The sequence below is a fragment of the Kluyveromyces marxianus genome, chromosome 8, assembly GCF_001417885.1.
Source record: "Kluyveromyces marxianus DMKU3-1042 DNA, complete genome, chromosome 8".
In the NCBI taxonomy this organism is placed as follows: Eukaryota; Fungi; Ascomycota; class Saccharomycetes; order Saccharomycetales; family Saccharomycetaceae; genus Kluyveromyces; species Kluyveromyces marxianus.
Window position 1 is genome coordinate 651,662 of NC_036032.1, and position 15,499 is coordinate 667,160.

Below are 15,499 nucleotides of genomic sequence, written 5' to 3' on the forward strand. Positions count from 1 at the left end.
AAGCACAAATTCAGCAGGCTTTAGTCCAGTCTGGTCAATACGAGGGGTATGTCTATGATACTTCTTAAGGGGGCAAATTTAGCTTCTGGATCAATATATTATTGACTACTTTACTAACCAATTAGCAAACCATATATGTTATTATATACAGGATATCAAATCAATTGAACCAGTTACTATTGGATGATGGTTGGATCGACAAGGTTCAGCAAATGACCCGAGAAGAGATGAATAAAAGCGATAGTACAAATTTTGTGGAGATTCTAAACAAAGTAGAGCCTAGAGCTCTTGATATGGTCAACGACCAAACAAAAACGGAGATTTTAGAGTTAATCAAATCATTCTTAAATGATATTATAGAAGTTTGAGCATTGGCACCTCGCTAATAAGGATATTGAGGTTTATATAGTGCGTACATGTACGTTATTCATAGGGCGAAGTAAATCAGATAGCCTTTTCACTCTATTTTCTTCAAAAGCGTGAGAACGACATCCACCTAGGATACATATATCTAACACGTATGATATAATATAATATAATATAATATTTACAACGATTGCCTTTTAGGACAATTCAATGTCGATTTTGAAAAGCTTTTTTTAATGCTGCAGATTAAAATCCATATATGCTGCATTTTTACGGCGTGATGCATTGATAAAGTGCATTCCTTTGAAAGTCAATACATTCAATCGTCGTAATCTTCATCTTCTTCGACTTGCCTTATAACCTTTTCTTTAGGAATACTAGGCTCAACAGTCTTATCCTCTTTATCCAACTTCTCATTCTCCTCTTCTTGGCGCAGCTTTTCTTGTTCCTTAATAATTTCGATAGCGTCTGCACTTGGCTTAATCACGGTCTCTTCGGTATCAACTTTTTGTTTCTTCAAGGCTGGTTCATCTTGACTGTCCATTTCAGATTCGTTTTTAGTTATACTATCGGTACTAGTAGTAACAGTATTATTATCAACGATGTTCTTCGACGTATCGACATTAAATTCGTCTTTACTATTCGTTGTTATTTCCGCTTCATTTTTCTTCTCCTCGTTTTCAGAAGTTTGAGCATTGGAATTTGTACTATTTTCATTCGATTCAACCTTCTTTTCTTCTATGTCAGTTGAACTTGGTTCTTTTGTTCCTGCTGGTGATAGCACAGATGGATCTTGTATCTGCTTTGTCTCGCTTGCAGATGCTGTTTCCGAGGACTTTTCAGAAGTTTGTGCTTCTTGAGTGACTTCGTTAGTTACCGGAGTCTCCGAGGTAGATAGACCAATTTTTGCATCTTCAGTTTGAGTCACCGCAGAACTATTATCATCTTTGCTGTCAGCGGGAGCCGTTTCATTCACTTGTTCCTTAGGTTCTGGAGGAGAGATCAAGCTGCTTACCGAATTTGTAGTCTGATTGGTAGAAGTTGAGGAAGAAGTTGCCTCAACGTTTTGTGCCTCAGCAGCCTTTTGTATTTTTTGTTGTTCCTCTTGCTGTGAAATTGCATTGAAAAGTGTGTTCATGCCGCCTTCCAATGGTCTTTTCTGTGGAATTGTTTTTTCGAGGTTTTCCGAAACGGCCACCTGCTGGGTTGTAGAAGGTTGTTGTTTTTGTCCTTCTTCAATTTTAGATTCGCCGGACGATTGGGCGACTGGCTGGGCTGGTAAGGACTGTTGATTTGGTACCTGTGGTTGGGCTGACAACTGCTGAGCTTCTTCGGTTTGTTGATTTGGTTGCTGCTGTTGGGCTTGAGCTTGAGCTTGAGCTTCGGCTTCGGCTTGTTGCGCTTGAGCCTGAGCTTGTTGCAATTGTAGAGCTTCAGCTTGGGCTTGCGCTTGCGCTTGTTGAGCTTGTTGAGCCTCTGCTTGGGCTTGCGCTTGAGCTTGCGCTTGAACACGGGCCTGCGCTTCAGCTTGCGCTTGTGCTTGGGCTTGAGCCTGAGCTTGAGCTTCAGCTTCAGCTTGAGCTTGAGCCTGAGCCTGAGCCTGGGCTTGAGCTTCAGCTTGAGCCTGAGCTTGTTGAGCCTGAGCTTGTTGAGCCTGAGCTTGAGCTTCAGCTTGAGCCTGAGCTTGTTGAGCCTGTGCTTGAGCCTGGGCTTGAGCTTGGGCTTGAGCTTGGGCTTGGGCCTGTGCTTGTGCTTGGGCCTGTGCTTGTGCTTGTGCTTGCGCTTGAGCTTGGGCCTGTTGTAATTGTTGAGCTTGGGCCTGTTGTAACTGTTGAGCTTGAGCTTGAGCCTGAGCTTGCTGTAATTGTTGAGCCTGTTGAAGTTGATGTGCTTGCTGTAGCTGTTGTGCCTGAGCCTGTTGCTGTGCTTGTTGTACATGAAGAAGCTGAGGTTGTTCATTCCGCTGCAAGACAGGTGCCATTGATGTTGACTGGAACTGTGGTTGTTGGTGATATTGTTGTCCATTACCAGGATCTTGGCTGTTGGATTGTTTGTTAAGAGGGTTGAATAACTGAGAGTTATTTGCTAAGCTTGGTTGCAACATCACAGGTTGTTGTTGTTGTTGTTGTTGTTGTTGAACAAGTTGGTGTGACAACTGATGTTGTTGTGGCTGCTGCTGTTGCTGTTGCTGATGGTGTAATTGGGGTGGTAATGGTAAAGTATTTTGTTGATGTTGATCTGCTTTTTGTTGTTGATCGTTACCTTGATGCTGTTGGTTCATTATTTGAGCTGTTAATGCATCTAGACGTTCCCTAATATGGATGTTATTTGGATCCAATCTTGCAGCCTGTTTGTAAGCATCGAGGGCGTCATTCACTTGATTATTACAGGTTTCGTATAGAGTACCTAGATCGTACCAGACTTCGCTGATATATGGATTCAATCTGATAGCTCTTGTGTAAGCGTCCAAAGCGTCGCGGTATTGTGCAATTTGATAGTACAAGACACCGATAGAGCACCAGAAAGTTGGGTTTCTCGAATCACGGTTGACGGCTTGCTGGAATGCATCGTAAGCCGAAGTGTAATCGTTTCTAATCATGTGGATTCTACCTAAATGGTACCATGAAGTTGCGTCAGTAGAGTCTATCTCCAACGACTTCAATAGCAGATTTAGGGCCTTTTGAGGATCGTAGAAGGAAACGTTGTTCATACCGTACAAGCACCCTAGTTGTTGTAACACTTTTGCGTGGCGATCATTTTGGGAGAGGATGTGTTCATAAGCGTCTCTTGCGCCCTGCCATTCGCCCATTGATTCGAGGACGCTTCCTAGCTGGAACCACACGTCCCATTCTTGCAATGGGGCCGGTGGCTGGGGCAAGATGTAGCGGAAACACTCGAGAGCCTGGTTCCATTTGCCCTGGTGCTTGTAGATGATACCTAACCTGAAGTATATCTCGTTTGCCTTTTCGAATTGGGGGTCTAATTCTAGCACTTTTGCGAAGGCCTCTTCTGCGTAATCGAGGGACCCGTACCGGTCGTAAAGGATACCTATTCCGTGCCACAACTTCGGTATGTTTGGGTTCGACAAGTGGTATAGCGCCTGCTGGTAAGCAGCGTACGCGCTTTGTAGTTCGTCTAGCATTAGGTAGCAGTGACCCAACGTCGCCCATATGTCGCCCATCTCGGGGTTCACCGAGAGCGCGCGCTGGTAGAGCTCTGCTGCGCGCTGGAACATATCACGTGACCTGTACAGATGGGCCAACGATGTAAGGGCTTTCGTCGAGGATGGGTTGTGTTGTAGAGTGGCATCGTAGGCCATTGCGGCACGGTCGGCGTCGCCCAACGTTTCTGCTAGCGACGCGATCGAAAGCCATGTTTCTGCTGTGGACTGAGCCAAAGGGTCCAGTGGTTTTGCTGGTTGTTTCATGGGGAGCAGGTCTTGGGCGCGAACTTCCATTGGAAGCTGGCTCTGGTCCTGTCCTGGGGCCAAGCCGTTCTTGTCCTGACCTGTGGTCTGGCCCTGGCCCTGGCCCTGCGTCTGGCCCTGGTTTTGGCCCTGCCCTGGTGTTTGTCCTTGCGTCTGCAACTGCAACGGCATTTGCGAGCCGTTCATATTATGAGGCAAGCCAGGCATCATGTGTTGTTGTTGTTGCTGCTGTTGCTGTTGTTGTTGCTGCTGCTGCTGCTGCTGCAACGATACTGCCATTGCTGGCCCTGACATCGAATTCAACATCCAATCGACCTACTATAACTGACAAAACAAAACAGAATCGAATTGGGAAAACAAACCAAAAAAAAATAAAAGAATCAACCAACTAATATGATTAGACCGATACTATACGCGTCTCTTTCCCAATCTTAATTGTGCAATACGTCTAAAACTCGCTCACAAGATCTCCTGTGTATCGTTGTGTAATTTCTTGTTTCCCTCTATACCCCTGTCCAAAGGAAAAGCGGTAGTATATATATTATGATTATTATTCAAACTCTCACCACACACACACTCCAGAGTCCTGAAATCCAAAAAAAAAAAAAATTATAATATAGGTGAAAGCCAACTAACTGAGTGACTGAGCGTTCCTTAAACCGTTATTCTAACCTAACACCAGCTCAATTCAAAAACTCCACTCTGTTCGTTACTTGTTGATTGGTGATTGTTGTTTGTTGTTTTTTTTTAATTTTTTTTTATTTTTCTGGTTTTCCAGTTTTTCTACTTTTCGACGGAATCTGATGAAAGAGGACGAATTTTTTTTTTTTTTTTTTTTTTTTTTTGTTTAAATTTTTTTTTTTAAATTTTTTTTTTTAATTCTTTTTAGGTTCGAGCGACACGCTGCGCCCTTTCTGTGGGGTTATCACCCAGAAATGAGTCCCCGGTAGACCCATCCCCAGACCACCCCGTAGACCCGCCGGCAGGCAGTGCAGGAACGAGAGACGAGAGACGAGAGAATATGGATGGGAAAAAAAAAAAAAAAAAAAGGAAGCACGCAAACAAGCAAGCGTTTCTTAGGTAAGCCGAACGCACGCCGAACGCACGCCGGCTGCCTGTACTGCTGCTGCCCCAGACCGGGGCGCAGTTGGCGGTATCTTATGGTGGGTTGAAAAATTAATTTGTATTTCTATTTCCATTTCTGTTTCCATTTCTGTTTCTGTTTTCCATCTTCCATTTTTTGTGCTTCTTGATTATTGTATTTACCTTATCCCAGTAGTGCTGCGTTTCGTTTTTGTGTCTTGATTGCTCTCCTTTGCGTCTTTTGCGTGTTTTTGGTTTCTTTTTGGCGGGTCCCTTTTTCTTGCCTCTGAAAGGATACGTCTGGAGGGAGGAGTTTTTTTTTTTTTTTTTTTTGTTTGGCTGCGTGCGATAACAACACGTCACTTCTGCCGCCCCTCCTCCTCCAGGTCCTGTGATCACGTGACTGGATTGGAGTTGGATTTGGAATTGGATGGGAAGGGTAAAGGGAAACATTTTGTATCACGTGCCCAAAAAGAAACGTCCCTTTGAATGTATGAAAAAATAAGTGACAAATGCATATGGAATAAAATAGAGCATCGCATCGCATTACAAGTCATCGCAAGTCATCGCCAGATCTGCAGAGGAAGGAAGAAGCAAAGAAAGCGAGAAAGCGAGAGAGATAGAGAGACAGAAGAAGGACCTCCAACACGCCGTAGCTAGGCTTACAGGATACGATGACAGCAGAGGAAGGAGGATTCATAAGGAAAAGACAGACCAGGGCCAGCACCCGCACCCGCAGCAGGACTGCTAAGAAAAACGTCGTGTATGTTGTTGAATCAGGCTCGGACTCCGAGAATGAACCCTTGGTCAAGGGCGAAGACCAGGAGTTCCAAGACGAAAAGGTACCCATCGTAGAAGTGCTGTCGTCTTCATCCGATGAAGATGAGCCGTTGCAAGAATCGAAACCAAAGCGCAAAAAGAGACAGGCCAGCAAGAAGCAGAAAGAGAAAAAGCCAAAGCTCACGCCTTTCGAACGTAACACGGCAAAACTTTTCGAGCAGCATCCGGAACTCGTAAACGTGTTCAAAAAATTGCAAGAAGAACCGCCTCGGCCAGTGCAAAGAGCCCCGCAACCTGACGGAATGGCCGTCCGCTTGTTGCCCTTTCAACTCGAGGGTTTGCACTGGTTGCAGCAGCAGGAAGATTCAGAATACAACGGAGGCGTTCTCGCTGACGAAATGGGTATGGGTAAAACCATCCAAACGATCGGGTTGTTGATGAGCGATGTCACCAAACGGCCGTCGCTTGTGGTCGCCCCAACAGTCGCCCTAATGCAGTGGAAAAACGAAATCCAACAGCACACAAACGGGCAGTTGTCCGTGTACATGTACCACGGTGCCAATAGAACCACCAACATAGGTGACTTCAAGGGTGTAGACGTCGTGTTGACCACTTATGCCGTATTGGAATCCGTGTACAGAAAACAGGTGTACGGGTTCAAACGTAAGGCTGGCACCGTCAAAGAGATGAGTGTGCTCCACTCGATAGACTTTTACAGAGTCATCTTGGATGAAGCACATAACATCAAAGATAGACAGAGCAACACCGCGAAAGCCGTCAATACCCTCAAGACCCAGAAGAGATGGTGCCTTTCCGGTACTCCGTTGCAAAACAGAATCGGTGAAATGTACTCTTTGATCAGGTTCTTGAATATAGAACCCTTTACGAGGTACTTTTGTAAAGCGTGTCCTTGTAACTCGGAAAATTGGCAGTTCTCCGACTATTTGCACTGTGACAAGTGTGGGCATGTCGGTATGCAACACACCAACTTCTTCAACCACTTTATGTTGAAGAATGTTCAAAAGCACGGTATCGAGGGCCCAGGCCTGGAATCTTTCCAAAATATACAAACGTTGTTGGGAAAGATCATGTTAAGAAGAACTAAGGTCGAAAGGGCAGACGATCTAGGACTACCCCCAAGAATTGTTACTGTTCGAAAGGACTTCTTCAACGACGAGGAAAAAGATCTTTACAAGAGCTTGTACTCTGATGTGAAGAGGAAATATAATTCGTACGTGGAAGAAGGTGTGGTCTTGAACAATTATGCTAATATTTTCACGTTAATCACAAGAATGAGACAGATGGCGGACCATCCAGATCTAGTCTTGAAAAGATTGCACGACTCCAACGGTAATAGCAATTCAACAGGGGTTATCATATGCCAGCTCTGTGATGATGAAGCAGAAGAACCCATAGAGTCAAAATGTCATCACAAATTTTGTCGTCTTTGTATCAATGAATATATCGACTCTTTCATGGCAGACGAGAAAAAGCTAACGTGCCCCGTGTGCCATATCGGGCTAAGTATTGATTTGCAACAACCAGCTCTTGAAGTTGATGAAGAAATGTTCAAAAAGCAAAGTATTGTCAGTAGACTAAACATGGGTGGTAAATGGAGATCGTCTACAAAAATTGAAGCATTGGTGGAAGAATTGTATAACTTGAGAAGTGATAAGCGGACTATCAAATCAATTGTCTTCTCCCAGTTCACATCGATGCTAGATTTAGTTGAATGGAGATTGAAACGTGCTGGCTTCCAAACCGTTAAACTCCAAGGTAGTATGACCCCAACTCAAAGAGATCAAACTATCAAATATTTCATGGAGAACATTCATTGTGAAGTGTTCTTAGTAAGTTTAAAAGCAGGTGGTGTTGCCTTAAACTTATGCGAAGCTTCGCAAGTATTCATTTTAGATCCATGGTGGAACCCAAGTGTAGAATGGCAGAGTGGTGATAGAGTGCATAGAATTGGTCAATTTAGGCCAGTAAAAATTACAAGATTTTGCATAGAAGATAGCATTGAGTCTAGAATTATTGAGCTTCAAGAGAAAAAAGCTAGCATGATTCATGCCACTATTAATCAAGATGAGGCAGCAATTAACAGATTAACTCCAGCAGATCTTCAATTTTTATTCAATAACTAAAAGACTTTATACTCTACTATTATTATCTTTAATCATATTTTGGTCATTTTTGTGCTGCGTATATATATTTATGTACATATTTATAAAGGAACGGAGGTTCATTCCAGGCCATACGAAATCCCTGTTTTTTCTTTAAGCTGCTGCTGAACTACGGGCACCTGCACCAGAAGATACTAGCTTTATTTGTTCTTCTGACAAAGATACTTCAGGAAGAGAAAGTTCGCCCTTTGAAGGAGGTGGGGGCAAAAATCCAACCTTATTCAAGAAAGCAATGTAAATACCAATCTGTTCTGGAGTAGCACCTTTACCACTTGAAACGTCTACATGTGTTAGTTTCTCATCTTTTTTCAATGATAAAGTGGCATTGGTATCATCTAACTCTGGAGCTCTGGTGTTTTCTGGTAAACCGTCTAAGCACATGTGCAATAATGGATACAAAGCATTTTCTTCTCCTCTAGAGATGACGGAATGTTCCAAGGATATTTTCCATTCCGAGTAAGGTTGAACCTCAACATTGTAGCCATACTTTTTCAATTGATATAGGTAATCTTTGAACAAGATACGTGGATGTCCGGTGACATGAGCAACCACCAATTCTTTTTCATTTGGTGGATTGAATGCAGTTGCTGTAACAACACGAGCAACATGATCGACAGGAACCATGTTCACAGTGTTTTCAATGTCAGGAATCTTTCCTAATTGAACAACACCCTTTAGGAATCTCAAAAGGAAATCATCTGTGTTAGATGAACCATTTGATGAATTACCAGTGACGTACCCTGGTCTTACTATACAACCGCGAAGACCACGTTCTCCTGCCCTTCTAATGATATATTCTGCGGCCCATTTCGATTGACCATAGCCACTCGTTAAACCAGTTGCTGAACCAGATAAATCATCCGACTCCAAAATACCTGTTTTACCCTCTGCAACTAATTTGTCAGATAGGGAGAAGTAATGTTCAGTATCAATAGTGGAAGTGGATGATACGAAAGTGAAGTACTTTGCCTTTCCGGATGATGCTAATGACATCACATTGATAGTTGAAATCACGTTTGGATCTCTTAGCTTAGAGTATGGATAAACCCAGTGAACTAAAGCACCATTGTGAATAATAACATCAATTTGGTCCGTTAGTTTAGACCATTTCTCCGTGTCCAATCCGAACTTTTCCTTAGACAAATCACCTAAGACTACTTCTATCTTGTCGGTGAACTTGTCTGACCACGTTCCGTATGTAATTCCAGCTTGTTTCAATCTCTCTAAACCAGCTTCTTCGCTCTTGGCTCTGACATGAGCAAACACCTTAATGCTGAAAGAATCAGTTGGACGATTGAGAAGGTCAGCCAAGATGTACGAACCTAAGAAACCCGTTACACCAGTGACAAACACATTTAGATCGGTTTTACCTGTGTTAGCAGATGACGAAATCAAAGCGTCTCTGGATTCAAATCTCTTTGGAAGAAGAGATTCGGTTAGCTGTTTTGCGTCGTTTGCATAATCAGCTGTCTTAACTTCGTCAGATGAAGACAAACCTGAGTTTTTAACTCTGTCAATTTCTCCGGCAAATGCTCTAATTGTGGGGTACTTGAAAATAGTTCCTAAAGGAAGATCAACTTGCAGAGTGTTTCTCAATCCAAAGATCATTCTAGTAGCAATAATGGAGTGACCACCAAGGTCAAAGAAAGAATCCTCTGGAGAAATAGAAGCAGGTCTCGAGGGTAAAACACCTAACCAGAGATCTCTAACTTCTTTTTCGGTTTTGGTAAAATCTGCGTCGTTTACTTCTACGGATGAATTCTCAGCTACAAGATTCAATTGCTTAACTGTAGGGAATTGCAACTTAGGTTTATCAACTTTCCCGTTAGGGTTTAGTGGTAGCTTGTTTAGAACAATTATTACAGTTGGAATTGCATAACTTGCCAACCTTTTCTTCAAGAATTCCTTTATATCCTTAACCAAGTGGCGATAGCGAATCATGCCACTAACCACTGGATCATTTGCAACACCTTCTGGGACATCGGAAGATAGCTTTGACAATTCGTCTGGTTTATCAAATCTTGGCACCATAAAGGTTATTAAGGTTTTCTCATTATCGCTATTGTTACGAACCAACGTAATGTTTTCACGAACTAAAGGATATTGGGAGATATGTGTGTCAATTTCACCTAGCTCAATTCTGAAACCTCTGATCTTCACCTGATCATCAGCACGCCCACAGCACTCTGTATTTCCATCAGGAAGATAACGACCTAAATCACCAGTTCTGTATAATCTGTCTCTTGGACCTAGCCAAAATTCTCTCCAAGGCTCACCATTGTCCTTATCAAGACTTTTCCAATGACCTTCTTCAACGAACCAGTTATTGACAAACTTTTCCTTGTTTAGTTCTGGTAAACCACGGTATTCGGCTGCTAGACCACCTGCACGTACGTAGATTTCTCCGACTTCACCAACCCCACAAATTTGGGATCTGTCGTATCTATTAACAACCAAAAGTTGTACGTTGTACATACCTTTACCAGCAGGTATGACATCCTTTAGCTTCTTTAAGAAATTAGCATCCTCCGATCTAGATTTGACTGTGAAGTAGGAGACGGCACGTTGGGTTTCAGTGGTACCATACATATTAACAATGTTGACATTTTCTGCCAAAGTTTGCAATCTCAAACAGTCTCTCTTAGTTAAGATGTCACCTACGAAGAAAGCGTGGTGAAGTTTAGGGAATGGAGTAGTTGCCTGGGCAGCCAACAATTGACCCATAGCTGGTGTCAAATGAGTAACGGTTGCGCCATATTTAGCCATCCACGAAGCCAATTGACCTGGGGTACCAATGTCATCCTGTGTTGGTACAAGCAATTGAGCTCCTAAGAATAATGGGGTGAACATATCTCTTTGGATAGGGTCATGGGCAATACCACTGAGCATGGCGAATTTATCATTCTCAGATAAGTTAAATTCCTTGGCCATCCAATCAAAGTAGTAGGCCAATGAGAAATGCCTTCCTAGCACACCCTTTGGAATACCTTCGGAACCTGATGTAAAGGATAATGTAGGATTGCTGTCTGGGCCGACAACAATACCAGTTCTTTTGGTCTTCAAATGTTCGTAAGGTGCAAGACAATCTTGATCCTGCTGTGGCAATTTACCCCCAAGTATCGAACCATCATTTTGGATAGCAATTGATGGAATTCTGGAGACCACATTAAGCTTTTCAGTGATGAAATCTTCGACAAACTGGTCTAGCGTTCCTGCTGCTTTGATAACGATCAATCCCTTTGGTTTGGCAACGTCAAGATACACAGTTTGTCTTACAGGTGGATAAGCTGGGTCAATAACGGAGAAGGTTGCACCGGCCTTTAAAACACCCATAACGCAGACCATTAAATCAACACCACGGGAAGAGTAAATCATCACTATATCCCCCCTCTTGATTCCAGTATTTATCAAGTAGTGGGCCACGATATTAGATGCGTAATTAATGTCTTTGTAAGTGAAAACACGCGACTCGTTGGATCCAGTAGCTGGGGTTTCCACAACGCAAGTTCTTTCTGGGAACTTCTCTGCGTTATCCTGGAAGATGTCATGGATACATCCACGGAAATCGCACCATCCCAAGTTCTTGGTAGGGTCTGGAATGATAGATTCTGATGAGCTGGTGATCAAAGAAACCTTGGTGATTATGTCTTGAGGATTCTCCAAAACTTGAGATACGAACTGCGTAATTTGGTCTGCCAATATGGCTATTCTATCCTTGGAATATAGCAAAGAATTGTACACAATTTGCGCCTGGTTACCGGTCAAAGTAAGAGCCACGTCCAAAATTGAGCTCTTGTAAGTGGCTAATGAGAACCCTGGCTCCGTAACAAACCCTAGACGGAAAAGTTGCGGCTGTACCTCTAACTCATTCTGTGTCTTAATATGTTGAGAAAGCTCATCAAAATCAACAGAATCAAGAGACGCTACGGCGGCCAGCTCTTCACTCACCGTCTTGCACAACTCCTCAAAGGACCAAGTCGGCTGAATTGTGAACCTAATCACCTTACCGTCTCTAACAAGCAAAACAATGTCGTCATCGCCGGTCAACCTGTAGATAAGACTAGCCCAGGCAGCCAGCACAATTTCGTACGCACTACTATTGCTATTCGCAGATGCAGCTTCTAGCTGTGGCAACTGGAAAGCCAGTTCATCCTGTTTCACAAATGGTTCCTGTTGTGGTCTCAAATAGTCGTGTGGTAGCACACTAATCGTTGGATTGTCCAACTTGCTTGCCCATGCACTTAATGCCGTCATTATATGAATACAACCTAGTGACTGCTGCTGTTTCTTTGTGTTCAAATTCTTGTCTGAAGCAGAAAATATATATAAAACACCTATACACTCACTAATCTACCTACCACAATTCCTACACACTTCTCGTCTCAGCTCTCTCTCACTCTCTCTCTCTCTTTTATATATAATTACCCTTTGTTAGTATGAATCAAGGTAGAAGATCCAAGTCATACATAATTCCTGTGGATTTTACTGGTGTAATTTTCCATGTATTTTTTTTTTTTTTTTTTTTCAATGGTTCAATGCGGTGAAGACATATAACGTATAGTAGAGCAGAGAGTGTATTGATTGACTCATCTGGTGAGGAAGTTCCGGAGGCTTTATGGGAACGGGAAGGGTCGAAACAGAGTAGAATGGGATGCTTGGCTGGGTCCTGGCTCCTGAAGTTACGTCCAGCTGCTAGTGGGCAATTTATATATACAGTACGTAGTAGTAGTAGTAGTAGTAGTAGCAGCAGTAGTACTAATACCATTTGTATCACGTGATAACGGCATGATTTTTTTTTTCATTTTTCAGAGAGAGAAAAGTCCAAGAAAAAAGTGCATCGGTGTTACCCTCTCTTGTTCTATTTTACCCTCGAGAGAAGCAGTGCTCTCTCCCATTAGAACAGAAAAGTTGGAAAATGGCAGAAACACAGTAGCACACCATTATAAGGAACAGCATAAGAAGTTGGTGGACTAACCAGAGAAGAAGAGTTGTTTTCCTGCGTGTATAGGAGAATTGCGACTTGAGAGGGGGGAAAGAAAGACCAAGGAGCGAAAAATAAAAATTACCACAGAAGAAGACGCCTGGATACTATTCTGTTGACGTTGTTATCCACTTTTATTCCTATATATAGTTATAGATTGAAGCAAGATGTCGCAAAGAAAGCTGCAACAGGAGGTTGACAAGGTGTTGAAGAAGGTTAAGGAAGGATTGGAGGAGTACGAGGAGATATATGAGAAGTTCCAGAATACAGAGTCCGATAACCAGTCGTACAGGGAAAAGCTTGAATCAGATTTGAAGCGTGAAATTAAGAAGTTGCAGAAACATAGAGAACAAATCAAGAATTGGTTGAGTAAAGATGATATCAAGGACCGTGCGGATGTGTTGATGGAGAATCGTAGGCTGATTGAAAGCGGGATGGAGAGATTTAAGTCTATTGAGAAGATTATGAAGACGAAAAAATTCTCAACAGAAGCGTTAACGAATCCGGATTTGATCAAAGATCCTCGAGAACTTAAGAAAAGAGACCAGTTTTTGTTTGTTGAAGAGTGTCTTGAGGAGTTGCAAAAGCAGCTGGATGCATTTGAAGTAGAGAATAATGAAGAACAGATAGAAAAACACACTTTCCACATCTCCAACTTGGAAAATATCCTTAAGCTCTTGCAAAACGACGATTTGGACCCAGAAACGGTCCAAGATTTCCAAGAAGATATCAGGTACTACGTGGATAATAACGACGACCCTGACTTTGTGGATTATGATACTATCTACCAAGATATGGGTTGCGAAATACAGCCAGAAGACCTTTTGAAGGAGCAAAGCACCCCAAGCAAACCAAAGAGAAGCGAACGGTCTCCTAGAAAGAAGGCCTCTCCAGCCCCAGCTTCCCTAAAGTCGAGTACATCTTCTCCAAGAGTAACAGCAACTTCAACGGTGCCTTCGGCTCAGCAACAGCAAGAATCAGATAACCAGGATAACGCCTCTGGCGCCGCTGATACTTCCGACGCTGCTACTGCGGCTGCAACCGCGGCGGCTGCTGCTGCCTCTAATTCTTCTAGCGCTCAGAATAATGATACTAATAACGATGAAAAAGGTAATAGCAATGTCGATGAATCCAACAATGCATCATCAAAGGGTACCGACTCGCCATCTTCGGCTGCTGTCGCCGCTGCTGTCGCTGCTACAAATGGATCGGCTCAAAGTGCAGGCTCGACGTCAGCAACCCAGACAACAACGACACCTACCACCAGCAGTAGCACGAAATCCAAGAAAGATAAGGAACCAACCCCAATTCCACAAGCAGAAGATCTCCCCCCACCAAAGGATCTCTCGCAAGAAATAGAAGAGATTCTTGCAAAAGATTTGGAAAATAAATTAGCATTCAAAGATCCCCTATTCAAGGAAGAATTGCCTTACTGGTTAGAAACCAAAAAGAAGTTAATTCAACCTCCAAAAGAGATTGACGATTTCACGTTGAAGCATTTGGAGTCATCCTTACTAAACTGTCCAGATTCCCTAGATGCTGATACCCCTCGTCTTTTCGAAAACCCTCTATCACTACCACACCCCACATCTATCTTTTTCCCACACGAACCGATTAGATTTATGGCTCAAGATTTACCTGCCAAAGGTGACGACCTGTACGGAAAAATTTCTGTCGCTAAGATAATGTCAAAGTTTGCCCTTGATACACTGTTCTTTATATTCTATCACTATCAAGGATCATATGATCAATTCTTGGCTAGTAGGGAATTGTCGTTACGTGGTTGGAAATTTAATAAAGTCAACCATTGTTGGTTTCATAAAGAGGTGGAAAAACTTCCACCTGGAATAGAGGGTAAAGAAGAAGTTACTTGGAGATACTTCGATTATCAAAAAGCATGGCTGTCAAGAAGGTGTGGTGCAGACTTCGAATACAAGGAAGAAGAGTTTGAAAAACTATGGTGAGATTTCGAATAGAGAGAAGAAGGTATTAAAAAAATTATACTACTAATAATAATAAAAGTAAGAAATTTTAATGATGACTTGAACTTGTCCTCTCTTATGTTTATATTCTGGAGGTTATTTATAAATTTCGTATAAATTAGTCAATCTGTAGTCTAGCACTATTAATGTAACAACTATTATTTCAGTTCCTTTTCTAGAAACTGTTCGCTGAAGTACTGAACTTGTTTGAAATTATACTCGAAGCCCTCATTTCCGCCGTAGTATGGATCATCTACAATTTCCCTGAACTTCCCATCAGTATTCCACTTCCCAAATAAGGAGACTTGTGCTTTCGAGTTCTTTGGTTGTAGTCTTTTTAGATTTCTCAAGTTAGATTCATCCATACAGATAATATAGTCAAATTCATCAAAATGCTTAGCTTTTATCTGTTGTGCAGAGTGCGAAACTGGAACGCCGTGTTTACGGCAAGTAGCAGAACTTCTAGGATCAGGATCTTCTCCTACATGGTATCCTGCTGTGCCAAATGATTCAATTCTTTCGAATCTGTCCTCTAAACCCTTTTGTTTCACTGTATGTTTGAATACAGCTTCAGCCATTGGTGATCTACAGATATTGCCGAGGCAAACAAAAGCAACTGAAAGTTTTACTGTCATAGTGGATGTATTTTGGCGGTAAGTTTTAGGGTGAGCGCTTCTGCACCATTTCTGGCTAGACT

At 42.5% G+C, this 15,499-nt stretch overlaps 5 protein-coding genes across 5 annotated transcripts; 2 read left to right on the top strand and 3 right to left on the bottom strand.

Annotated features, from left to right (window-relative positions):
- Window positions 1-685: 685 nt before the first annotated feature.
- On the bottom strand, window positions 686-4,099 carry CYC8 (transcription regulator CYC8; the record flags this gene model as incomplete). Its single annotated transcript, XM_022822046.1, has 1 exon — window positions 686-4,099. One exon carries the CDS (start codon window positions 4,097-4,099, stop codon window positions 686-688), a length of 3,414 nt encoding a protein of 1,137 aa, XP_022678346.1.
- A 1,451-nt stretch (window positions 4,100-5,550) lies between these two features.
- On the top strand, window positions 5,551-7,800 carry RAD16 (DNA repair protein RAD16; the record flags this gene model as incomplete). Its single annotated transcript, XM_022822047.1, has 1 exon — window positions 5,551-7,800. The coding sequence occupies one exon, from the start codon at window positions 5,551-5,553 to the stop codon at window positions 7,798-7,800; it is 2,250 nt and encodes a 749-aa protein (XP_022678347.1).
- Window positions 7,801-7,932: 132 nt separating this feature from the next.
- Window positions 7,933-12,093, bottom strand: LYS2 (L-aminoadipate-semialdehyde dehydrogenase; the record flags this gene model as incomplete). The annotated part of the gene is made up of 1 exon (XM_022822048.1): window positions 7,933-12,093. The coding sequence occupies one exon, from the start codon at window positions 12,091-12,093 to the stop codon at window positions 7,933-7,935; it is 4,161 nt and encodes a 1,386-aa protein (XP_022678348.1).
- Window positions 12,094-12,987: 894 nt separating this feature from the next.
- Window positions 12,988-14,784, top strand: NOT5 (CCR4-NOT core subunit NOT5; the record flags this gene model as incomplete). The annotated part of the gene is made up of 1 exon (XM_022822049.1): window positions 12,988-14,784. One exon carries the CDS (start codon window positions 12,988-12,990, stop codon window positions 14,782-14,784), a length of 1,797 nt encoding a protein of 598 aa, XP_022678349.1.
- Window positions 14,785-14,960: 176 nt separating this feature from the next.
- On the bottom strand, window positions 14,961-15,437 carry LTP1 (tyrosine protein phosphatase LTP1; the record flags this gene model as incomplete). Its single annotated transcript, XM_022822050.1, has 1 exon — window positions 14,961-15,437. One exon carries the CDS (start codon window positions 15,435-15,437, stop codon window positions 14,961-14,963), a length of 477 nt encoding a protein of 158 aa, XP_022678350.1.
- Between the last annotated feature and the right edge of the window lie 62 nt (window positions 15,438-15,499).